Below are 27,122 nucleotides of genomic sequence, written 5' to 3' on the forward strand. Positions count from 1 at the left end.
ATATATTAGATTAGCCTGAAAGTGAAAGAAAATCTGACGTTTTACTACTACACCATGATGCGACCGGAAGTGTAAAGCGTCCAATTTTAGCGTTTGTTGAGGCTGTTGTTGTTGTTGTTGTTGTTGTTGCCTCAATTGTTGGGTTGGTGGTGGAACGATGGCGGATGAGGTTGTGAAATTCTTTTCCCGGCCCATCATCATGCTCCACTCTTCCCTCTTGGCCTCCGATGCGATTCTGAACTTTCTCGGCACTGGGGTTGGTACCGACGTTGATAGAGTGGTGGCCGTAGGGACTGTCTCGGAGATTTGGGTCACCTTAGGTACTGGTTGAGTTGGGGTGGCCCTTTGAGGGCAGCTCTTGGCCATGTGGGTCTGCTTTTAGTAAAACCAGCAGTGCCGACAATGGCCCTTTACCACTATCGTCATACTTGCGTCCTTGAAGGTCAACTGTGTGTGCCAGTTTTCGACCGTACTGGGGTTACTTTTTCCACTTCACCAAACTGGGTAAAGAGGGGTCCCAGGAGTTCAGCTGGTATTTCTGTAGGTACGTTGAATACTTGCACCTGAGTCCTTCTCTTGTCTTGGTATTCAGGCATTAGTTTGACTCTCCCATGCTTGATTTCTTAGAAGGAGAGTCTCTCCGTATCATCTTTAGGTAGGGAGATGTCCCACATGGCGAAGCTCCTCTGGTACAGGTATAGTACCGGAATGTTCAGTTTATGGAGGAGCCCTGCCATGTCTTCCTTTTTCACCCTCAGGGGGCGTTTTTTGGTATATCGGAGATGACGAGGGACAGGGCTCTTCCTTCAATCGCCTCCCAGGCGCCTGGCACTGGCTTAATTTCTGCCCTATTTATGTGCTGCCTGTACTTGGTCAAGTACAGGTCTCTGTACTCTTGAGGAAACAATTGCTTCTCTGCGGTCTTCTCCCATGCAGACCCTCTTGTTGGTTTTGGTGTTGGATCTTTTGTGGGGTTGGGCCGTTTTTGAAGTTCCTTTGCGGAAGTGTTGCTTTCTTTTGGGACCGACTCTCCTTGCTTAATGTTTCTTCCAGGAACAGCCTCTCTTTGTGGGGAGTCGACCTCTTGGGGAGCGTTGTCCCCTTCATTGTCATTGAGAGCCTCTGCCCCTTTTGTGTTGTTGAGGTCCAGGCGGTATGCCCCCTAATTCTCTTGATTTGCTCCCCTTTATCGTCATTTGGGACTAGTGCCTTTTCATTTCTTTTGTCAGAGCTGGATGCCCCGTCCAACATTGGTTTTTCTCCTCTCGTGGGGAGCTGCTGGTAAATTTTATTCCTTCTGGATTGCGTCCATTGATTCATTGTCTGGGCAGTACGCCCCATTGCATTTTTGGTGTTTTTGCTCCTCTTATTGGGGAGTCATCCTCTTGGGGAGCAGTTGTTTCTATGGTAGTCCCCGGGCTGGGGGTATCTATATTGGTGGCCCCCAGGATGGGGGTATCCATTTTAATACTCTCTTCTCTTGGTTCCATTTCGAATATCACCACTAAGGACACTCTTCACTAAGGACGCTCCCCACTAAGGACACCGTGTCCACGTCACTCTTTTTGAGTGACGTGGTGACGGCGTCCTTAGTGGGGAGCTGAATTTGGCGCCAAGAAGAGGCGCCAAAAGCGGAAAGAGGGGGCGATAGAACTGAGAGAGGGAGTAAGGAGTTAATAGGAGAGAAGAGAGAAAGAGTGTCGCGGGAAGGCCGTAATTAACAGTTCAGGAGAGCAGAGAAAGATAGACAAAGTGAGGGGTGCGGACAGAACGCTACCCAAAAAGCTTGTCAGCGTGTTCCAGTCACTAGAACGTATCGCCAGAACAGCACTGCCTCGCGCGAAAGAAATGTAGTAGGAACATATACTGCATTTTGAGATATTAAATCTTTTATTCAGGCTAAAAATACAATGTAAGTTCAATATGAACACAAAACTTAGGCAACTCAAAAGGGAAGGAAATGAGAGTCGTTGGTCATCCTTGTCACTCCAGAACTAAACAAAAGTTTCTCTTAGCTAGTATAATACCGCATTCACCCTTTCGTATTGGTGGCTGTCCCACTTAGAACCCAATTGTTTAAAAAAAATTATTGACGTGTAAAAACAAAAAATATAATAATGATACAATAATAATAATAATAATAATAATAATGATAATAATTCTGATTTCGTTTATCAACGTCTCTCTGGAAAGGGATGGGATTCATTTCCAGAGGATTTCCCTCAATCCTGGCTTCAAACCAGGAGCTTCAAAGATCAAGGGTTTTCCTAAGGATGTTGGTGGTACCTACAATAGCAGAGGTCTGAAGGCCGCCTAAAACATCTGGGATTTGTAGTTTTTTCAATTGTCCTTCCAGACGACTTTATACTACTCCTAGTGTACCAACTACGACCGGGATTATTTGTGTTTTAACCCCGTGTATACGTATAATCCCCAAAGCCAATGGAGCATAATTGCTCCACATCTCACTTCTCATTCTCTCTCACATTCCTGTCCCATGGTACTGAAAAGTCTACAATCTGCCAGTTTTTTTAGACCTTGTCAATGACGACCAAATCCGGACGATTATGTTCCAATTGCTTGGTCGTTATGACACTTTTGTCCCATCATACCTCTACCTTGTCATCCTCAGTTGTTCTCACTTCATCAGGCACCTCCTCAAACCATTTTCCAGCACACTTCACCCCAACCCTCTTACACACCTCCCAATATATCCGGAGTCCCATGCGATCGTGTCTTTTGCGCTACTCTCTCTGGGCCAGTCCACTACACCCTGCTGCAAGGTAATAATAATAATAATAATAATAATAATAATAATAATAATAATAATAATAATAATATACAATGCCGTAAAAATGACAAAATAAATCAATGAATCATATTCAATAGTTCGGTTGTTTTTTTTTTTTTAGCTTTTGCTTTTAATAACCAGAAAAAAGATTGATATGCCGTAAAACGAGATAATGAAAACGATTATAAAATCAAAAGCAATTTCGGCATCCAATAATTATAAGTACTGATATGCAATTGAACGGAACAACATAATCCGAAATAAAGTTGGCATATCGTAATTAAAACAATCCACAACAATAAATAAATCGTTGTGGTTCGGTATTAAATTACCCGAGTGGGATTTATTTTGATATACCATGTAATTAGACAAACGAATCCACGGCTGACTCGTATACAATATGTATTGTGTTGTTTCGGTGTGACATAAAAGGATTGATATAAGAAAAAAAAATTCTTTCTGATATCTACTTCTTTTGAATCTATTGTTCTCTGCCTTTCCCCCTTCTGGTGAAAGCAACATCCTCCACCCCTTGAAAAAAAACAATGGCTTTGTCTTTCACCGTTTCTTTCTCCTCCTCCGTTTATTAGCAATAAACTTTTCACTTGTTTTCAAATTGCTCACTGCAGCTTAATTCCTTACGCCCACCCCCGACCCGTCAGACACCAACAGCGTTCCTTGCATTTTTTCCCCCTACTCATTCCAATATTGTCGCCTCTGGTTTGCAATTATTAGAGGGATTTAGATTTTAGAAGAAATGAAGAAAAGTATATAGTTAATATATTATATAGTTAATATATATTATATAGTTAATATATATTATATATTATATTAAGTATATATTAAGTTAATATATATTATATATTATATAGTTAATATATATATTATATAGTTAATATATATTATATATTATATTAAGTATATAGTTAATATATATTATATATTATATAGTTAATAAGTATATAGTTAATCTATAATGATAAATATATAGTTATCGAGTTTTGATCAATTCTAATCGCTTGCATATTAATATTATTTGCTAATGATATGAACCTCGCAGTATCTTTAATTGTTCACAAATAACCAAGAAAATACGACGTGTCCTCACTCGATGCTTTTTACGATGTTTTAGTTTTCACCCATTTATTTACAGATTACAAAATAAACGGAGGGAGACTAATTTTCAGTCGACATCGGTGAATAAGTTTATGAACAAAGAAATCAAATTACATTTTTCTTCTTCCAGTCAAAAGACAATGACTATTCCAAATGAAATCGATATTTTAGGACAACAACTATTTAGCTTTAATCTCCTGGATTTGGTTGACTTTTTATTTATTAGAGAAATATGTGTAAACATTAACTAATTCACAAAATAGTTTGAATACCGTAGAGAAACAATATTTGTTGTAGACGATTAATTGAATATAAACTGCTTTTTCTAAACTAAGGAGAAATGGAAGGGCGCAACAGCAAAAGATTTCCGGAGAGAAAACATACTGATTTTAATTTATTTACTTTTTTACCTTTTTAACATGACACTGCTTTTTAGTTGTGAACTGTGGGCTTTGTATTCACATCAATTTTAAAGGTCAAGGTTTTGTTTTCTGTTTCGTTTACATCTGCACTAGTCTGCCAAAATGTTGCTGACTTTGATTAATATGCTCGGTGTTTTATCTAGTAGAAAGACATTCTGTATTGATATTTTGTTACACAATTTAATAGGATTTGAACTCGATTTCAATGAGCCACATCGATTTCTGTTATATCATTCATTTAACATGCAAATATGTACTATAGCTCAATAATAGGAGTCATGGCCATAAAAGTTCGATGCGAATGTTTGAAATTCCATCTTCCGTTGTTAGGCGAAAACAACTTCCCGGTCAATCTTTTTTCGTATAATTGAAAACAAAACAAACAAAAAAAATAAAAACAAACAAAAAAAAACTTTTTCATATGAAAACAAAAAGACAATTCAACTTAACTTTATTAACTGATCTAAACAGCATCCATTTTTCCTAACTACTCTATTCGAAAAAAAAAAAAAACCTGGACTCGATTCTCAGCGACACTCTCCGCTCTAACGAGGTTCCATCCGGTTCTCAAGAACTCAACCACTCGACTCTCTCAAACATCTTAACTCCCGGCCTTATATTATCTCATTTATGCAATCGAACCTGCTCCTTCGTCGCCTTCTCGTGTCCTATCGCTCGGGTTTCGAGTTTGCACATGCAGCCCATCTCCGTGACTGCATTCACACTCCAATTTTCACTACAGGGATTTTAACTACGTAACATCTGTTCGCTCCATTTTCTAAACAACAACTAAAAATCACAGTCTAAGCACGTGATCTAAATTGGTGAATCACTGGCCACTCTCAATCAAAAGACACGCCAGTTGCATTCATCAATTGCTCACGTTACTCGTACATCGCAAACACACACCCCAATACGACACATAAATAAAAAGTAAACCAATTCATTTGCCATACATAACAAGAGATATGGGCCGGGCCACCTCAGAAATACAAAGCTACAAGAATACATTTTCAACTGATAATATCTTATGTCTCTTGAAAAACGGGTAACGTGACGTAATTGAAGAACAAGGATGAGGACATTTTGTCGGAATTAGCATACCAACGAGTAGGGGGAGGGGAAGAAAAGACGGTTTAAGAAATGTCGACGTTGCTTACAAACAGTCTTTCCTTGTAAAAGTAACAAATGGATAATGATGGTCGAAGTGTAATTTGTCTAAAAGACAGCAACAACTACTACCAAGGTGAGACCGGTATTTAATTGTTCTTATAAACATAAGGGCTCAGTATCATTGAACGAAGCAGCATATCCTGGAGTGAACCTGATGAGCGACATGTTAAAATTGATGATCCGATTCCGAACAACCGATATGTCTTGTTGGCTGACATCAGAAAAGCATTTCTGATGATTCGTCTGGCATCGGAAAAGGATCGTAATCGGTTTTGCTTTTTTCTGAAGAAAGGTGAAAAATTACATTGCTACAGATACAAACATCTTATTTTTGGCTTCAATGCAAGCCCTTTTATTTTAAATTACGTGTTAAAGTTTCATGCAGAGAAATTCCCTTTGGATGAATGTTCGGAGGCACTGAAATCCAGTTTTTATGTTGACAACCTAGTGAAAACTGCGAATAATGCAGAAAATCTATCTGATTTGTATATCTCTGCGAGAGAGCGTCTGCAGAAGGAAAATTTTAATTTACAGTCTTGCAATTCCAACTGTGTAACACTCCAAAAGAAAATGGAGGCAGATGGAACATTATCAGGATTCGACTCTGGTTGGGAAAAGGTGCTGGGGTATCAATATGATTTTATAAGAGTCTCCCCACCATCATGCGAGTTGGAGGCATCAACTAAGAGGAAAATATTATCGGAGACCTCAAAGGTATTTGATCCTTTGTCTCTGTGACAGTGTGAAGTCGTTTATTGATGAAAGAAATATGGAGACAAAAACTGAATTGGGATGATATGGTTCCTCAAGGTATGAGTTCAGTTTGGAGAACACTGGCAAAAGATTTATCAGCGTTAGACTCTGTATCTTTCCCAAGGAGGGTTATAGATGAAGGAAAGTATACAAAATTATTCTTTTTCTGTGATGCGTCTAAAGCCGCATATGGGTTTGTGGTATATGCTGTTCAGGATGGAAATTCATCCTTGGTATTTGCCAAAGCGAAAATGGCTCCTTTGCAGGGAAAATCCCTCCCAACGTTGGAACTTCTAGCAGTATTTTTAGCAATGAAATGCTTCCCTTTTATAAAAGAGTCTCTAAAGGACATTCCTATAAAAGACGTCTATGTAATCACAGATGCTCAGGTAATTCTGTCCTTGATTTTGGCTGACTTCGTCCAAACGAAAAATGTATTTGTACGGAATAGATTGCAGAACATAGCTCAAATGTCTGAGAAAGTTAAATCTGATTTTAACATAAAGATAAACTTTCAGTACACTTCTACAGATGACAACCCGGCCGATTACATCACTAGAGATTTGACTATCAAGAAATTTAAGGAAAAGTTTTCTCTTTGGTATGAGGGACCGAAATGGATAAGGCAAGAAGAATCCTCTTGGTGCCATCGTGAGTAGGGTTGCCTTTCTAAAGTTCAAATGGAGTGGATTGGCGCTTCAGTAAATTATGCCGCAGAGAATGAAGTTGCTACATCAGAAGTCAAATTGGAAAAAAATTTTCAGTTTGAGTAAGTTGATCAGTGTAACTTCACTGATATTCAAGTTCATCAACAATTTAAAAAAAGAGGGAGATGGATCCTGAGTTACAAGCAAATGCCTACCTGATCAAGACAATACAAAAACAATCCTTTTCAAGGGAGTTGGACTTTTTGTTGGACCCTGGAGGAAATAGCATGCCTAAACTGGTGAAGAATTTGAATCTCTTTTTGGACCACAAGGCATTATACGATGGGAAGAATAGGAAAATCGGAATATCAATCATATAAGGTCCAAAATCCTATTTTATCGGGAAAAGAGCATTATCTAACAAGATTGATTATTCAAAGAAGCCAACACTTAGGCTTGGCCACAATATTGAATGAAATACGATTGGCAGGTTATTGGATACCACAAGCCAGACAGGCTGTTAAAAATGTGGTTGGTACTTGTGTGAAATGTAAACGCTATAATGCCGTTTCCTTTTCAATACCAAATTCGACCAACTTACCAGCCCCTTGGGTGAATTTTGTCAGGCCCTATCTACATACCGGTGTGGATTTTACCAGCCATATCTATGTTAAAGCACAAAAAAAAAAAAGACTATAAAATGTACATTCTTCTATTTACATGTATGAGTATTAGGGCTGTAATATTTATTTATGTATTTAGAACTGGTTCCGGATATGACTGTGAAATCATTTATTCAAGCATTCATTAGGTTCACGAACGTGAATGGAATTCCTACACACCTTTATTCGGATAATGCTTGCACATTTAACGCTGCTGCCAGAATTATTAACCAGGGCATGATAGCGGACGAATTCAAGGAAAGATTTAGCCCATATGACTGAATTGCACAATTCCACTGTTTTCACCTTGGTAGTTGGGAGAGGTCTATCAAGACCATAAAATCTTGCTTATATAAAGCAATAGGAAGAGGTAAAGTAGATTATTTTGGTCTACTAACAATTTTGTCTGATGTGCAAAGGGCAGTAAATAGCCGCCCCCTGACATATAGGAGCTCTAAGGATGCTGATCTGAATGTCTTAACCCCTAACTCTCTCATGAATGCGAATGTTGGTCAGGGAATAATAATGCGGTTGGAAAACCAGGACCTGGAAACGATCGATCCTATTAGTCGAAGTGACTTGATTCAAAACCTGAGTTCCTAGGAAGAAAGCCTGACTAAATTTAGGAAAGTTTGGAATGAGGACTATTTGTTGAGTCTCAGAGAAAGAGCAATGAGCTTGGCTGATTGTTGTTTTGAAGATAAAGTAAAACCAGGAGATATAGTGCTCATAAAACGCCCTCTGAAGACAAGGCCTTTTTGGTCCCTGAAGTTCTACAGCTAATCCAAGGAAGTGATGAATTGGTGCACATGGTGAAAATGAGGAAAGGAAATGGCGCTATAGACACATACTCTATCAAGCATCTCTTACCTCTGGAAATCTCTCAACAGCCTGGAGAACCTGACCCGATAAGCATGGAACCATCGAGTTCACAGGATATAAGCCAGAACCCTCAATGGAGAGAGAGTACTATAATTTGGATCTGTCCTAGCTGTAACAGACCTGAGGATACCAGACCTATAATAGCCTGCGATAGATGCAATGACTGGTTTCACTTCAGCTGTGTGGGTCTAACTGAAGCACCACTAGAAGAAGAACAATGGTTCTGTCCGACTTGCCACCTTCAAGGAGTTGTAACTGGTAGACCCAGTTTATCAGGAGCCTAAACAAACTGTTTTATTCTCTTAAAGATTTTTTTTCTTTTGTGGGGAATGGTGAGAATTTTGAATTGGTTGACTTGCCGAGGGTAGGTCGGTGGGGAAGAAAGGAGTGCTGGTAGCTGTGACCAACACGGCCAGTGGTCCGTTAATCAAAGAACCTGAGTGCCTATTCCTTACAAGTTAAATAGACATTTCAGTCACGCGTGAATCTTGTTGACTGAGAGTTGGAGTAGATAAAAAGGGGTGGCCGCTCTACTGTTGTGGTAGTAGTTGTTACTGTGGGGTATATGGTTAGAAAAGAAAAAAAAAACGTACCAGGCGTATCTGCGTCGCTCTTTGGGAAAGAAGGAAAGGATGGCCAGCGCATTTGTATACGCGAAGGGCATCTTGGGAAGGCAGAGCATGATGGGAGAAGCTTTTTTTTTTTTTTCCTGTCTCTTCTTTTTTTTTCTAGATAGGAGGATATAAAAGCAGGGAAAAATTCCCGCGGGGGGGGGGGGGAGACAGAAAAGAGTCGTGAACATCTTCTCTTGAAAAGAATTTTGCATTGCTGACGTTCGGATTGTGCGGTGTGACATTGGTGGCAAGAGGCCAGGTGTGGTCGATTGGAAAAGAAGAGGGCAGAAATGTGCTGTTGTCGAGAGAGTGACTCACTCCTTCCTGAACCCAAGAACTGAATCCTGATTATAACCCTAGAGTTGTTGTCTTTTAAACAAATTACACTTCGACCATCGTTACCCATTTGTTACGTTTACAAGGAAAGACTGCTTGTAAGCAACGTCGACATTTCGTTGCAAGACTTAAACCGTCTTTTCTTCCCCACCCCCTACTCGTCGGTATGCTAATTCCGACAATTTTGTTTATTTATTGTGTCTCTTCTGAGCATCTTTTTAAAATTAATAATCGCATCTAAAATATTTTTGAAATATTTTTGCATTATTATAAAAGTACACACACGCACACATGTGTTATTATAAGGAGGAGGTAATGTTGGGAGCCGAACCATACCCCATTCCAACCCAAGGATCGAGTCATTGAGTAAGTGAGAAGCTTTGTACCAGAATGTGTCGATATGTAATCCTGCGCCAACAGAGAAGACATAATGAAAATCAAAGGAATGGTTGCACGTTCCTCTTGCTTTCATTCTATCCAAAATTATCCAAAATGGTGCGCATATTCGTTCTGCACTGCTAAAGCTTAAAGACATCGGCAAATATTAATGACGAGTTGCGTTTCTTGCTTAAAATGGTGGGGATTGCCACCGATGATGTAAGCATAACCAAAGAAGAGAAACAAATAAATAAAACTATTGGAAGTTTTCAAAATCAATTTCTCTGCTTTTTCTGCAATAATAATAATAATAAGAAGAAGAAGAATAATAATAAGAAGAATAATAAGAAGAATAATTAGAATAATAATTAGAATAATAATAATAAGAAGAAGAAGAAGAATTAGAATAATAATAACAAGAAGAAGAAGAAGGATAATAAGAATAATAAGAAGAAAAAGAAGAAGAATTAGAATAATAATAAGAATAATAATAATAATAATAATAAGAAGAAGAAGAAGAAGAAGAAAATAATAAGAATAATAATAAGAAGAATAATTAGAATAATAAGAATAATAATAAGAAGAAGAATTAGAAAAATAATAAGAAGAAGAATAATTAGAATAATAATAAGAAGAATAATTAGAATAATAATAATAAGAAGAATAATAATAAGACAAACAATAATAATAAGAAGAAGAATGATAAGAATAATAATAAGAAGAATAAGAAGAAGAATAAGAATGAGAATAATAATAATAAGAATAATAATAATAATAAGAAGAAGAAGAAGAAGAAGAATAAAAAGAATAATTAGAATAATAATAATAATAATAATAATAATAATAATAAAAGAAGAAGAAGAAGAATAATAATAAGAAGAAGAACAATAATAATAAGAATAATAAGAAGAAGAAGAACAATAATAAGAATAATAATAATAAGAAGAAGAATTAGAAGAATAATAATAAGAAGAAGAAGAAGAAGAATAATTAGAATAATAATAAGAAGAATAATAATAATAAGAAGAAGAAGAATAAGAATAATGATAATAAGAATAATAATAATAATAAGAAGAAGAAAAAGAATAATAATAATAAGAAGAAGAAGAAGAAGAAGAACAATAAGAAGAAGAACAATAAAAAGAAGAAGAATAAGAAGAATAATTAGAATAATAATAATAATAATAATAATAGTAATAATAATAATAAGAAGAAGAATAATAAGAATAAGAATAATAATAAGAAGAATAATAATAATAATAATAAGAAGAAGAATAATAATAAGAATAATAATAAGGAGAAGAATAATAATAATAATAATAAGAAGAAGAAGAAGAAGAAGAATAATAAGAAGAATAAGAATAAGAATGAGAATAATAATAAGGATAAGAATAATAATAAGAAGAAGAATAAGAATAAGAAGAATAAGAATAAGAAGAAGAATAATAAGAATAATAAGAATAACAATAATAAGAAGAATAAAAATAATAATAATAATAAGAAGAAGAAGAATAATAAGAATAATAATAAGAAGAATAATGATAAGAAGAAGAATTAGAATAATAAGAATAATAAGAAGAAGAATAATTAGAATAATAAGAATAATAAGAATAATAAGAAGAAGAATAATTAGAATAATAAGAATAATAAGAAGAAGAATAAGAAGAAAAAGAATAAGAATAATAAGAAGAAGAATAATAAGAATAACAATAAGAAGAATAAAAATAATAATAATAATAATAAGAAGAATAAGAATTAGAATAATAAGAATAATGATAAGAAGAATAATTAGAATAATAAGAATAATAATAAGAAGAATAATTAGAATAATAAGAATAATAAGAAGAAGAATAATTAGAAGAAGAAGAAGAATTTTAAGAATAATAAGAATAATAAGAAGAATAAGAAGAATAATAATAAGAAGAATAATAATAAGAAGAAGAATAATAAGAATAAGAAGAATAATAATAAGAATAATAATAAGAATAATAATAAGAAGAAGAATAATAATAAGAAGAATAATAATGATAAGAATAATAATAATAAGAAGAATAATAAGAATAATAATAAGAATAATAATAATAAGAAGAAGAATAATAAGAATAAGAATAATAATAATAATAATAAGAAGAAGAAGAAGAAGAAGAAGAAGTATAATAATAATAATAAAAATAAGAAGAAGAAGAAGAAGAAGAAGAAGAAGAAGAAGAAGAATGTAAATGGAGGAAAAACAAAAAGAGAACAACCGGGCCTGACAGAAACAAAACGCTACTGGAGCCAGATATGAAAAGAACGAAAGGATTATAAATTAGAAAAGCAGAATGGCTGAAAAAAATGAAAGGAAAACCACATCAAATTGAAGAAGAAATAAAGAATGAATATTAGTTTAAGAAATTCACAACACTATATGAAAGGTTAATTACGCACCTGAAAAGATGCATCCATGAAACACATGTACCAGAATGGATGACCAAAGGTAGAACCACACTGTTGCAAAAAGACACAGAAATAGGGACCATCCCCAACAACTACAGGCTTATAATCTGTTTACCTACAATGTGGAAAATACTAACTTGCACAACAAAGGGAACACATTTATCATTCCCTTCATAACCGAGGATTACTTCCAGAGGAACAGAAAGGATGCCAAAAAGAAAAAAAGAGGAACACATGACCTATCATACATAGACCAAAGGATGCTGAAGCAGGTTAAAAGTAGAAAAAACTTAGTCATGGCAGAGATAGACTATAAGAAAGCATATGATAGAATCCCGCAAGCATGGATAATATAATGCCTGGGAATGTACAAAATACCAGCTACAATTTGATATAAAATACAATGAGAACATAGACTTAATCTGACAGCTGATGGGCTATAAATACATAACTGAAATCAAAATGCAAAATCTTCCAAGGTGATTCTCTATCACCATTACTCTTCATTATAGCCATGATGCCCGTGGACAATATACCAAGAAGATGCCAAGCCGGATACAAGTTCACTAACACAGAAGAAAGAATGAACCACCTAGATGACCTGAAACTGTTTGCAAACGAAAGAATGAACCACATAGATGACCTGAAACTGTTTGCAAAAACAAAGACAGAACTAGAAACGCTAATAAACACGACCAGAATCTTTAGTCAGGATATCTGTATGGAATTTGGTCGGGTAAAGTGTGCACTGCTGACCATGAGGAGGGTAAAACTGGAAGCAACAGAGCAAATAGAGATGAGAACACGAGAACACGAGAGCTGCAAATACTTGGGTGTGCTGGAAGCATACACCATCAAAGCAACAGAAATGAAAGAGAAAATTGGAAAGGAATACCTCAGAAAGACAAAAAAAAACTCCTCGAAACTGAACTATATATATAGTAGAAACTTAAAGTAATAAACACGTGGGCAGTGCCACTAATAAGATGCTCTGGATCGTTTATAAGCTGGATCAAAGAAGAACTAAGGAATCTCGATCAGAAGACCAGGAAACTCATGACAATGCACAATGCACTACATCCAAAGGATGATACTGACCGACTATATGTGAAGAGGAAAAACGGAGGAAGAGCTGGTCTGTATAGAAGACTGTGTAAATAATATGGAAAAAGAATTAGAAAAATACATAATGCAGAACGCCAAAAGAATAATTACTGCAGCAAGAGACATTGAAGAAACAAACAAAATAGAAAAAGAGAAAAGAAAAATGAGAAGAGAAACGGCTACATGGACAATTCATAAGAATTACAAAATATGAGCCTAACGAAAAAACCTGGAAATGGCTATAAAAAGGAAACCTAAACAGGGAAACTGAATCAATAATAACAGCAGCACAAGATAACGCAATTAGAACCTACCGGATCAAAAGGAGGATCGACAAGACACGAGAAAACAGCAAATGCAAACTCTGCAGACAAAGAGGCAAAACAATAAACCACATGATAACTGAATGCAGCAAACTAGCCCCCCAAAAATATCAAAATAGACACGATCAAGTGGGGAAGACAGTACATTGGCAATTATGCAAATAATTGCATCTTAAATACACAAACAAATGGTACAAACACAAACCGGCATCAGTACTGGAAAATGAATGATACAAGATATGAAAATGAATGATACTTGGATATATGAACGGATAAACCCATCCAAGCAAGAAGACTGGATGTCATAATAGTTAACAAGACGTAAAAGTCCTGCCAGATTCTAGATTTTGCCTTTCCAGTAGTCACAGAGTGAACATCAAGGAGAATGAAAATACAAAGAACTGGCCAGAGAGCTCAAAGGAATTTGGAAAATGAAGAAAGTATAGATAACTTTATTAACAGTAGAAGCGCTAGGAACGATACCGAAAACTTTGAAAAAATAATGGGAGAGATTGAAATCAGAGGGATGGCCGAGAAGATACAACGAATTTCAATAATAAAAACTGCAGAAATATTAAGGAAAACTCTTGAATGTGGAGACTAATACCATGCATAAAGTACACACAAACTGGACACAGAAATGGCTACAGATTCAAAACACAAAGGAACATCACATGAAAACTGAAACTATAATTGTAAAATACCGCCCCCCCCTTTTTCTGTGAGTACCACCATAAATGGGTAGCACACCAAATAATGAGGGTCAACTTCACAAGTTGCCAGCTACGGAATGGCTGGAAATGTCAATTATTAAATCCTTTCTCTATGATAGGCTTATATGAGTTGTCCTCAATGGGCAAAAATCAAAAGTTCACGGTATCAACGCTGATGTTCCTCAGGGTTCCATTCTGGGCTTAACTCTCTCCCTGATCTTCATTTGGTTCGGTTTTTAGGCGGTTCCGATCACGGAACGTCCAACAAACTTTAGCAACTATTCTGGTGACCCAGAACAACTCTCACAACATGATAGCTTGGCGTTGATCGTCTACACAGGGACAGCTTGATCCCTTCTCGTTTCTCCACTTACTTTTTCGAAGACGACGAGTGACATAATCAATCCTCTTGAGCCCAAGAAAACAGCTTACGCCCTATGTTGTCATCAGATTAATTCCGTGTACCGCCACTTGGACTCAGGTTTAGCTCCTGCAACTAAAGGCACATTACTCCATATAGCAATTAAGAAAAACATCAATGAAGACATTGATAGTTTTCTTTAACTACAAGATATATCAACATATAAATTATCTAATTAAAAATTCTATCATAATACAATCGTACAAAAGGTACGTATGGGTGTTTGAAATCGTCACGACAATCCAATCCATTGGAAGAAATACCTTTTTAATGTATTATGAATCTCTTATATTGATTGCATAGTCAATAGACATAAACAAGTTTTTTCTGTCCAAAAGGACAGAAAAAACTTGTTTCAAGTAGTGTGCAACTATTTTCTTATTTCATAATCCTGCTCGAAACTGGAGCGAACGTACACGTCAAAAATGTACAGCTCGTACTTTTAAATTTCTTCTCCAGGACTTTCTTCCTCTATAACAACAAAATAAAGAAAAAAAAACTACGAACTGACTAAGTACTCTGATGAAGCTATTTAGCGAAATATTGGACTTACAACACCAACAAAAGAACATAAAAATGATTTTATCATTTTCCTGACACCCAAAGTTTTCAGAATATTCAAATTAATTTATATATATATATATATATATATATATATATATATATATATATATATATATATATATATATGCGTGTGTGTGTGTTGCTCTCTATCTGGATTATTTCCAACTAGCATTTAGGTAAAAATGTCCTTTTGTATAAATAATAAAATTCGTTAAAAAGTATTGCAATCTATATATATAAAAGCGAAAATGTATGTATGTTTGTGTGTCTGCTAAAAACTTTCGACAGACAGAACAAAAATTCACACATACATACATTGGTCTCATATGAAAGCCCCATCCTTCGCCCGACAAATATCGAAAAATTGGCCAAAAACGTTAATTTTTCAGCCTGAAATCAACACTTTTCTACAGGGGGGGGGTAGCAAAAACCGTCCTCTCATGATGAGATCGGTTCTACACATGCGTCAGACGACGTCATAACCTGATTTAGTTTAAATATTTGAAGAACTGACACAATTTCATGTACGTCGTATTAGGTCAGCTGGTTAGAGCGTTGGGTCATAATCTAAACGTTTTGGGTTCGAATCGTGGTGTGAGATGTCTTCTTTTTTTTTTTCGATTTGTTAAATTTTAATATTGAAGCAGGGTTATTTAAGCCATTTTTCATGTAACGTTCGTTTTTCTTTATTTTTTTTTACTTCGCTTATTCTTAGATTTTCATTAACACCCCCACCCCGACCGACAACACACACCCAAAAACACCTGGGTACCCACCGATATTTTAAATTTTAATATTGAAACAGGCTTATTTAAGCCATTTTTCACGTTTTTTTTTTTTTTTGGTTTTTATTTTTCAGAAGTTTTAACGTTCGTTTTTCTGTTTTCTTTTTTGTTTTTGTTTTTCAGATTTTTACACTTAACATCGTTCGTTCGCCTTACGTTAGTTTTTTTTGTCTTTTATTCTTATGTTTTGATTACCCCCCCCCCCACTGTTCGGGTACCCACCCCCCCCGCGTTCGTTTTTCTGTTTTCTTTTTTGTTTTTTTTTTACTTCGTTTATTCTTAGGTTTTCATTAACACCCCCCACCCCGCCCGACCACGCACACCTCCAAACACTCGGGCAACGCCGGATACCCCCCCCCGCTAGTCTATAATATAAATCTCATCTGTCTGTTTAAATGTATGTATGTATGTATGTATGCCTAAAACTTTCGACAGAGGTGATGGATTTTCATGAGATTGGTATCGTTTTGAAGCTCAGCCCTTTGGACGACAAATATCGAAAAATTGGCTAAAAACAGTAATTTCTTCACCCTCAAATGGGCACTTTTCTACAAGGAGGGGTCGCCTGTTTCGCCGATATTTTCAAAGTTATCTCTCTTTTCGATTGACTAGCCTTAATTTAAACCTCCGCCGCTTCCGGTTTGGTGATTGACGCAACGGAAAAGACGTCACTTTTTTTCTTCATGTTCTTTTCCTCCTTCGTGGTACGGGTTCAAGCCTGCCTGCCTACTACTACTTTTTTTTTTTTTTTGCTCAACACATACCTCCAAACACTCGGGCCACGCCGGGCACACAGGCTAGTCAAAAATAAATCACATACACATACACATTTTACTTTGTACGCCTCTGCACATACAGTAGTGATGCGGTTCACTAAATCACTTTAGCAGTTACAGCCTCCGTGCTCGTTTTTATCTTGCGTTTTGAATTTATTTTTTAAAAAAATACAAATTCTAAAATGCCTCCTAAGAGGAAATTACTAGTATCTACTTTTCTGTTGGCATAGAGGTAAAGAAAGGCTGATGATTTGGAAAATAATTGTGATTAAACAGTTTAAGAAGATTAATGAGATCACACGTAATTGCGTCAACAATTTTAAGAGATAGAGAAAGAATTCTTCAAATTGTGAAAGGTTTTGAACCCATTCTATCAACATCGACTATGAAGTAACGTACTACGTTCATCCATAAAATGGAGAAATTATTGAACGCTTGGATGGAAGATCAAATATTAGGTTGACAAGAAGGTTCTTGCGGAATTTTAATTTTGATTTCAAATAGTGCATTTTCAAATAAATTTTCGTCATTATACCTTTACTTTATATATCATTTTAAAGATGTATTCTTTTCAGAATGTTGAATACAAGATGGACAAAAGCAAATTCGCAAATTTTCTTATTTCAATTCATGTAGTACTTACCAACACAACAAACGCCCTCGTGTTTGTGCCTTCTATAGGCATGCGCGACAACAAAACTTGGGTTTTTATAAGCGGAAGTCTCGAGGTTGTCAGGAATCTACAGGCGCATGCGCAAGAGAAGGGATTGAGATAGTGGTATAAAGGCAGGTCGAGTGAGAAGGTTGTTGTTGTTGTCATTGGACGTTACAGTGACGCGTGTATTAGCAGGTGATTAAGACGCGGTTTATTTTTGTGTGTCAAGTCGCGCACCTCGGTGAAGGTCATATAAATCGTTCACCTCGGTGAAGGTGAAGGTCATAAGCTATTTCGGCCATTTCATTTTGTTTCTTTTCCTGGACAACTATGGCTGGGGCAAAGTTTGATTTAAAACTGATACCCGAATTCGACGGATCCACTTCTGTTGTCGACTGGGTCGAAAGGGTTGAGCTGACCTACAACCTCTGTGAAGTGAAGGGGGTGCATACCGTGATTCCCCTGAGATTGGCTGGAGGCGCCCTAAGTGTATATCAGCAACTGAGTGCTGTGGAGAAGGCTGATGTTACCTGTATAAAAAATGCTTTATACAAGGCATTTGCCATGGATCCCTGTATGGCCTACGAAACATTTGCCACTAGGAAGTCTTCTTCGCGGAGCTGAAGAAACTTGCAGTTCTATTTGGCAATGGAGTGTCACAGCAAACACTGGCGTATGCGTTTGTGGCCGGCCTTCCCACCCATGTTAAGCAACTGTTGAGGGCTTCCACCAGCGTATCTGTAACGCCCATGGAACATTTGTTAGAATGCGCTCGAGCCATTATCAGAGATGAGGAGGACCTGAGGGAACCGGTTGTAATGATGGCGCAGGCAGCCAAGACTAATGCTGAAAAGAGTCCCAGTTTGAGACCCACGACCAATGGGAGATGTTTCTGCTGTGGCCAGCGAGGCCATATCGCAAGAACTTGTACTAACAAGGGGCGGGGGCGCCCACGCTGTTTCCAATGTGGTAGCTATGGACATTTATCCCAAAATTGTGCGGGAAATGCATCAGGGGGCAGAACATCAGCGCCGCCCTGTTCCCCGGACAAGATTTAATTGAGGCGCAACCGACAATAAATGTGTACGTGGACCAAGTGCTTTGTTCAGCTCTTCTCGACTCCGGGTGCTCACACACCATCACGAGTGCCAAGTTGTGTTGAAACTGGGCAAAGCAGAACATCAAAGTAACCACAATAGGTGGCAATACGCAAGCTTGCTGTGGAGCCGGAACTGTCAAAGTCCACACAGACTCTGGTGTGGCCGCAAACATTAATGTGCTGGTGATGCGAGGGGATTTGCTGGGATTCGATGTACTGTTGGGATATGATGCTATTAAGGCACTGGGGGGAGTTGTTATCGGAAGAGATGGGACTGTGCGATTTTTGGAAACCCCAGTGTGTGCTGCAGTTCACATTGATCGGCCTGATTTTAAGGTGGACTACGACCCTCACCAAAAAGCATGGACTGCATCGTGGAAGTGGACAGAAGGAAGGGTGCCAACCGAACTCAAGAATAGCATTGCAGAGTACTCGATACCTGACGAGGCCCATAATGAATATGAGAAGGAACTTGAGGCGTGGATCCAGGATGGATGGCTGATCCCCTACTCCAACAAGCTGGGACCACCCAAGGGTCTGATTCCCTTAATGGCGGTAGTCCAGCATAACAAATCCAAAGTTCATCCGGTGCTGGACTATCGTGAACTCAATAGATACATTGAGACGTACACTGCCGATGCTGACGTGTGCGCCAGCAAGCTGAGAGAATGGCGCCAGAAGGGCTCCAATGTGTCTATAGTAGACTTGCGGAAGGCTTATTTGCAGGTGCGAGTGGATGAGACATTGTGGCCGTTCCAGACATTGTGGTTCCGGGGTCAGAGATACTGCCTTACTCGGCTTGGCTTTGGGCTGAATGTGGCACTGCAAATCATGAAGACCATCGTAAATGCAGTGTTGTCCCAGGAAAAGACCACTGAGGACGCAACATCGGCCTATATTGATGATGTGTACGTCAATGAAGACGTACAATCTGCGTCGCACGTCAGAGAAAAGTTAGCTCCATTCGGGTTGGAGTGCAAGGATCCCGAACGTCTGAGGGATGGAGTACGGGTATTAGGATTGGACGTTTGCGGGAAAGACGGTACCTTACGATGGAGGCGTGGCATGAGATTCCAACCATCCCTGATGTTATTACGCGGCGGACTATTTTTTCCTTGTGTGTGAAACTTATTGGTCACTTACCAGCGTGTGGCTGGCTCCGAGCAGCTGTGGGCGTCATCAAACGCAGGGCAAGTTTAGTAACTACAGGTTGGGATGATGTATCTGATGATGCTCTTCTAACTCTGATGACGACAGAAACCCTAGAGAGAGTTAACAAGGAGGATCCTGCCCGTGGAGAATGGTGTGTCGATGAGGACACTGTGAATGTGTGGGTTGACGCTAGTTCTTTGGCATTGGGAGTGTTATTGGAGCAATGTGGAAATGTAATTGAAGAAGCATGCTGGCTGTGACCCGTGAATGATGCTCAACACATCAACCTGGCGGAACTGGATGCTATTGTGAAGGGTTTAAATCTGGCACTGCAATGGCAGTCGAAGAAGTTACACTTGTACACGGATTCTCTCTGCGTCTACCACTGGGTGTCCGACACTCTCTCGGAACGAACAAGAGTCCGTACTAAGGCAGCCAGTGAGATGTTAATCCGGCAGAGGCTAAAAGCCCTGAAGAGCCTGGTATCAGAGTATGACCTGTCGGTGAGTGTAACGTTTGTGGCATCACACTGTAATCGTGCAGACCAACTAACCCGTGTGCCTTACAAATGGTATGAAGCTGTGAAGACAGGCGTGGAGTTCACTGCTCGATCTTGCACAGTTGGCGTGATTAGCTCATGCCAAATACAAAGAATTCACGTGCAGAGTGGACATCCAGGTATCAAAAGAACTTTGTATTTTGCGAGGCGTGTGGACCCAGCAGTGACAAGGGCAGATGTCAGGCAGATCATCAAGCCCTGTGAGGCATGCCAGTCTATCGATCCTGCACCGGAGCAATGGCAGAAGGGGCGATTGGAAGTTGAGCATGTGTGACAATGATGAGCGATGGATATTACCCATTACAGTGGTAAGCCCTTTCTAACCCTTATCGACTGTGGACCCACTTGTTTTGCGGTGTGGTGGCAAATGACCAGGCAGGACTCAGCGAATGTTGTCCGCCAACTGTCATCTATCTTTTCTGAGCGAGGTGCGCCGGAAGAGATATTGACGGACAACGATGCTGCTTTTTGTAGCCACCAAGTTCGGCAGTTGTTGAATGAGTGGGGTGTCCGACTACGACTGTGATGTGCTCATGTGCCATCAGGAAATGGCATTGCTGAGAGGAGCCATCGCAGCATCAAGAGAATTGCTGCCAGAAAGCAATGCACCATTACGGAGGCCACGTATTGGTATAACATCACACCAAAGGATGGGAAGACACTAACAACAGCACCGGCCAATGCCATACACAAATACCGTGTTAGGATAAAGGGCATTGACACTGTCCAACCAATCGACGAGGAGAGTCATAACAAATACAAGGTAGGGGATCCAGTTTGGGTTAGACCCCCTGGAAACCGGTGCACCACCAAGTTCAAGCGAGGACGAATATCTGGAGTGGTCAGCCAGCAGTCGGTCCTTGTTGATGGAACCCCACGCCATGTGCACGATCTTCGCCCGGCTAGTGAAGTACATCCCACAACTACAGAGAGCGATGAATCATCAGATGATGAGCTGCTAATGAGTGAGGTCACCGAGCAAGAGAGTGGTAGTTGTAGTTCGTCTGATCAGGCAGGATCAGAACCAGAACCACACCCAGAACCAGAACCAGAACCAAAACCAGAACCAGAACCTGAATCCGAGAGTGTAAATACCACCCTTCGCAGAAGCCAACGAACTGAGAGGCCACCCCCAGAGTGCACTCTATGTGATCATCAGATTAGGGGGGAGTGTAGTACTTACCAACACAAGGAGCCACTAGGAAGCTCATGCCAGGAGAAACCGTGGACGTCTTCTTCGTCATATAAATCATTCACCTCGGTGAAGGTGAAGGTCATAACTCAAGCTAGGCTGAAAAGCTACTGAAACATCTCACAATATCAACTAAGCATTTGGCTCAGAAACCACAACTGAATGCACAGCACAATGGTGGTTTAAGAAATTTTATGGAATGACGAAAGTCTTGAAGATGGTAAGCATAGTGGTCGGTCATCGGATGTTGACAATGATAAATTAAGAGTCTTAGTCGAAGCCAATCCACACATGCAACTGTTCAAGAACTTCTGAATTAGACATAATTTATATGATGCTTTCCAACCACTTGAGATTGAAATAACAAACAAACTTGATAAATAGGTGCCTTACAAATTGAACAACTAAAAGAAACGTCATTATGAAGTGTCATCTTCTCTTCTTTGATGCAACAAGAACGATCCATTTCTTAATCGGGTTATGACTTGCGATGAAAAGTGAGTACTTTACCAGCGACACTCAGCTCAGAGGTTAGATGCCGACGAAGCTCTACGACACTTCACAAAACCAGAGGTGTACTAAAAGAAGCTCATGTCGACTATTTGGTGGTCTGTGACCGATCTCATCTATTACAGTTTTTTTAATGCAGGTGAAACTATTACGGCGAAGTACTGTAAAAAGAAAAATGGATGAAATGCATCAGAAACTTCAACAACAACACCCAGCATTAGTTAACAGAAAATGCTCAATTCTCCTCCACTACTGCACGTTTCTAAACCGACTCTGCAGAAGTCGAACGAATTGAGCTATGAAACTCTGCCTCATCTGCCATACTCTCTAGACCTCTCACCTACCGACTACCACTTTTTCAGACATCTCAACAGTTCTGCATGAGACATGCTTTTCAAAAACCTAAGTGATATAAAAAACGCCTTCAGCGACTTCATCGCCATCAGAACACAAAATTTTTACGTTACTGGCATAAATACACTTACTTTGCATTGGCAAGTGTGTTGATTCTGATGCTTATTTCGATCAATAAATTTTTGTTTGATCAATAAATTTTTGTTCGATTAATAAATTTTTGTTCGATAAATAGATTTTTGTTCGATAAATAAATTTTTGTTCGATCAATAAATATGTTCATCTGAATTTGAAAGCTCCAACTCAGCTCTATTAGAACTTTCTTGTGAATAAAATAATAATATAATAAAAAATGGATCCTATCAAGCCTTTTTCCTACATAGGCAAATAATAGAAGTTTACTTGAAACCTTATATATATATATTTTTACATTATGCAAAGTGCAGAGTCTGTTATGATAATACATTTTATCTTTTCTGTCCTCAGTCAGTGAAGGAGAAAGTTTTTAGATAAAAGCAATTTTTATTTTTGCCCCAAATCAGAGTTTACTTTTGTCGTTACAAAAGTTACCGATTACACACTGGATATTGCGGTGTAGTCATGCCAATATATTTATCTGGTATATGAACTTCATGCAGAAAATTAAAATTTAGTTTTGTTCTTTTTAACAATTCATATGTTTACATTGAGATTTCGCTTATATTCAGCAGGGTAGGGGTAATAAGTACTGACTGTCAACTAGATGATGGAGTTTTTATCCTGGCTTCAAGCACCTGTTTGTCTAGCCACTCTGAGAGCTGTGATACATCGAAAGTCTGTCTGTAGATGACTTTTTCTCACACAAATAAGAATAAATTATAGCTAGTATTTTCAAAATAAAACATTTGTTTAAATCACTTAATGTTTACCGACCAATCTTAACCAAAGTTAACGTTTATTAAATAAGTAAATAAGAGTCTCATCTTCCCTTGGGAGAAAGATAGACCATGCCAGTTTCTCAACCTGGTATTTTACCTTGTGGTACATACAGCGCCTCGCCATTCCCAAATGGTCACTCATCTGATACTAGCCAGGCTCAACGTTGCTTAACTTTAATGATCTGGCGAGAACCGGTGTGTCAACATGATTAAGGCGTGGTAGGCACCCCCATCTAGTGATGACGTCACGATAAAAAATACCCTTGATAGCCCTGGCAAAGCATCAAGTATTCAGATACTGACAAAATTTGAATTACACTACAAACTCGTGTAGTGAGTTCAATCTCAGCTATGGCTGCGCTGGATGGATGGAAATAAGTTGGTGAAAATGTGTGTGGGGCCTGTAGAGGATCCATGTCTCCCAGTTATGCAGAAGTGTTGAAATTGCAATCGCTTTGTAAACTTTTATCTTGATTTTCAGATGGATTTTGCTCTGGTCATATGGATGGCTTCTCAGTTCACAAATGCTGAAACTGCAAATTAAATATTTTTCGATATTTTCGCATCTAAAGTTTTGTTGTTGATGATGGTACTGCCCAAGTAGGTTAATTTGTCTACTTCGGTCAGTGGCGTGTCATTTAGGAAAACTTCTTGAGGATTCAACTTGGTATCATGGTTTTTTTGGATTAGAACTGTTGATCGTTTTGATGCATATGATGCAGAATCTGTCAGCAGATTTTGCATTGCCTGGAGATTGCAGGTTACGAGCGTCAAATTATCCACAAAGAGAAGCTCTTGTATCTGTTGTTCCTGTGCCTTATTCTTTGCTTTCAGACGCCTGGGGTTGAAAATGTCTCTGTCACTTCTAGTTCGAATGTAAAGATCGATAAGTTTTTCTGGCATCCTTACCAGAACTGCAGCAAGGAAAATAGTGAATAAATTTGGTGCATGGACGCATCCTTGTTTTACGCTGACACTTAATCGTTTGAAATATCTATTGCTACAGCAGCATGCCATTGTGGATGCTGCATAGCACTGATGAAGTTGATGGGTAATTGTAGCGACTCAATATTTTTCAAAGCGTTTCTCCGTGAACCGTGTCAAAAGCCTCGCTGAAGTGTGAATATCATATCTTGAGTAGATCTGTTTGCTATTAATCCACACTGGCTCTCATAAAGAATGTCTTCAGCCAGGGGCTGTAGTCGAAATTGTAGAAGTTTTATCAGTATTTTTCCTGTTATTGATAGAAGTGAAATTCCTCTATGATTTTGAACAGTCTCCTTTTCTTTTACATCATCATGACATTCTGCTGTCATTGAACATTTATTGTAGAATAGTTGCAATAATTTATTTCTTAGTGTTGGTTCACCATGTTTCCAGACTTCCAGTGTATACCATCTGGTCCCACGGCTTTTCCGTACTTTTTCTTCTGTTGCCCATGTCCAATTCTTCTGTGGTGGGTGATTCATTCATGTAATGCTTGACAGGTAATTGTAGAATGTTGCTGGCACCAACTTCAATGCTTGTCTTTGGGTTCAGCAGACGGTTGAAATTTTCTCTTCATGATTCCATAATCATGCGTTTCTCCAAACAGACTTCTTGAGGGGCATATACTTTCCTCAAAGATTCTGTAACGAGCATGCACGGAAGTGCTCAAGAATAGTGTGTCAATGTCTTAGTTGGGTCGACCTACGGTGAAAATAAGTGTGTCCTAGTGCCGATGCCAAAGTCGTTCAGGAGTTGCTGAGGTTAGTCTAATACTATGTCGTTTTGATGGAGTTGTTCGGGATAGTATTGTGTTGTGTTATTTCAATGGAGTTGTTTGGGATAGTATTGTGTTGTGTTATTTCAATGGAGTTTTTTGAGATAATATTGTGTTGTGTTATTTCAATGGAGTTGTTTGGGATAGTATTGTGTTGTGTTATTTCAATGGAGTTGTTTGGGATAGTATTGTGTTGTGTTATTTCAATGGAGTTGTTTGGGATAGTATTGTGTTGTGTTATTTCAATGGAGTTGTTTGGGATAGTATTGTGTTGTGTTATTTCAATGGCGTTGTTTGGGATAGTATTGTGTTGTGTTATTTCAATGGAGCTGTTTGGGATAGTATTGTGTTGTGTTATTTCAATGGAGTTGTTTGGGATAGTATTGTGTTGTGTTATTTCAATGGAGTTGTTTGAGATAGTATTGTGTTGTGTTATTTCAATGAAGTTGTTCAGGACTGTATCACATTAATTGGACGGAATTGTTTAGGACTGTGCTAGGGCGTTTCGATGGTATTTTCCATGCTGTAGATGGAAGCATTCAGTTTACGTTCATTGTCCAATTGACTTAATGAGTGTTGCTGTGTGTGATAACAATTTTATTTTGTTTCTCTTCCCTCATGAAGCCACAAGCTACTTCGGCCTTTAACCCAAAGTTTATGCCAGTATTTGATGACAGTGATTCTGGACAGTCAATAGTAGAATGGCTGGAGAAAGCTAAGATGATACGTTAACTGAATGAGGTGAAGAAGATCAAGTGTGTCATCCAGATGCGCTTGTCAAGTGGCGCATATACTGTGTATCAGCAATTAGGAAAAGTGTGCGATTTTGATTTTGTGAAGAAAACGCTATACACAGCTTTGTTTTGGATCTCTTTACTGCTTGCAACCAGGTGAAATAGTCAATATATTTTTGACATAACTAAGCAGGCTTCCAGTCCTGTTTTGCAGTATGTGTATTTATTGCTGGATTGCCTGAACATGTGGAAGAAATTATGAGCATCTTCCAGATGAGAAACCTAGATCTGTCACACGTGCTGGCATGCACCTGTGTTATTTTAAAGAATTGCACTGGAGTTCCAGAGCAGGCTGCAGTAGCTGCACGGTTGGCACAAATACAAATCACACCTAAGAAGATGGATTCTTCTCTGTGGTGTTATAAATGTAATGAACCCAACCATAGGACAAGCGATTGTCTACACAGAGGTGTTAGTGGCAAGCCCCACCCCCAAAATATCTACACAGAGGTGTTAGTGGCAAGCCCCACCCCCAAAATATCTACACAGAGGTGTTAGTGGCAAGCCCCACCCCCAAAATATCAAGTCTCGAGTATATATCTTATATGTTTTTAGATGTGTTTTTAGATGTGGTTCTTGATTGATTAACTGTGTCAGATATATACTCAAGAGTCAAAACAATGATAAGAATATTCTCTTGTCATTGCCCTACTCATGACACACAGGAGATTTATTGGTCTGTACTGAGAGGGAGATGACTGATCACTTGATTTCTTAAATACAGGATATACTGATAAGAATTTCCAGGGTGTTGGGAAGCAATTCTCCTTAAGACAATGCTTAAACAGCTTTGTAAGCATGGGAGCTAGTTTTGAAGCTTTTTCAGCACTATAATTGAAATGTCGTCAGGGTCAGTTGCTTTACTGGAATCAAGGTTTTTATTAGCTTGGAACATCACACACAGATATTTGTATGTCGCATTATGTGTTTTCTGATACAGGAGGAAATACAGGGGTCGGTGGCCTTGGTCGCATAGGGTAGAATTAGCTGCAAAGTTCTTGGCAAAAGACGATATCACCAGAGCCATCAAGAGATTACCAAGGTTGCTCTGGTACTGTGTCATTTTGATGGAGATTGTTCAGGATCATGTCGGGTTGTGAGGACGGATTTGAGATTTATCGACATGTAATTGAAAATAGTCTCAGTGTAGGTCTAACACTGCAACATTTTGTCCTTGCTGTTGCATCCATGTTAGCCATATTCTAGCCCACATACACATTTACCTCCCAATA

General features: G+C 38.2%; 2 protein-coding genes across 2 annotated transcripts; both read left to right on the forward strand.

The window, feature by feature from the left end:
* The first annotated feature begins 5,736 nt into the window (after positions 1–5,736).
* On the forward strand, positions 5,737–6,240 carry LOC145246519 (uncharacterized). The gene has a single exon (XM_080108129.1). The coding sequence runs from the start codon at positions 5,737–5,739 to the stop codon at positions 6,238–6,240; it is 504 nt and encodes a 167-aa protein (XP_079964255.1).
* A 59-nt stretch (positions 6,241–6,299) lies between these two features.
* Positions 6,300–6,914, forward strand: LOC145246520 (uncharacterized). Its single transcript, XM_080108130.1, has one exon. It carries the CDS (start codon positions 6,300–6,302, stop codon positions 6,912–6,914), a length of 615 nt encoding a protein of 204 aa, XP_079964256.1.
* The last annotated feature ends 20,208 nt before the right edge of the window (positions 6,915–27,122 follow it).

Source organism: Euprymna scolopes, chromosome 24 (genome assembly GCF_053919585.1).
Source record: "Euprymna scolopes isolate OS-2025 chromosome 24, ASM5391958v1, whole genome shotgun sequence".
NCBI lineage: Eukaryota > Metazoa > Mollusca > Cephalopoda > Sepiida > Sepiolidae > Euprymna > Euprymna scolopes.

Excerpts from the sequence above, each read along its gene's own strand:
- LOC145246519 (XM_080108129.1), top strand. The coding sequence starts at position 5,737 with ATGATTCGTCTGGCATCGGAAAAGGATCGTAATCGGTTTTGCTTTTTT.
- LOC145246520 (XM_080108130.1), top strand. The coding sequence starts at position 6,300 with ATGGTTCCTCAAGGTATGAGTTCAGTTTGGAGAACACTGGCAAAAGAT.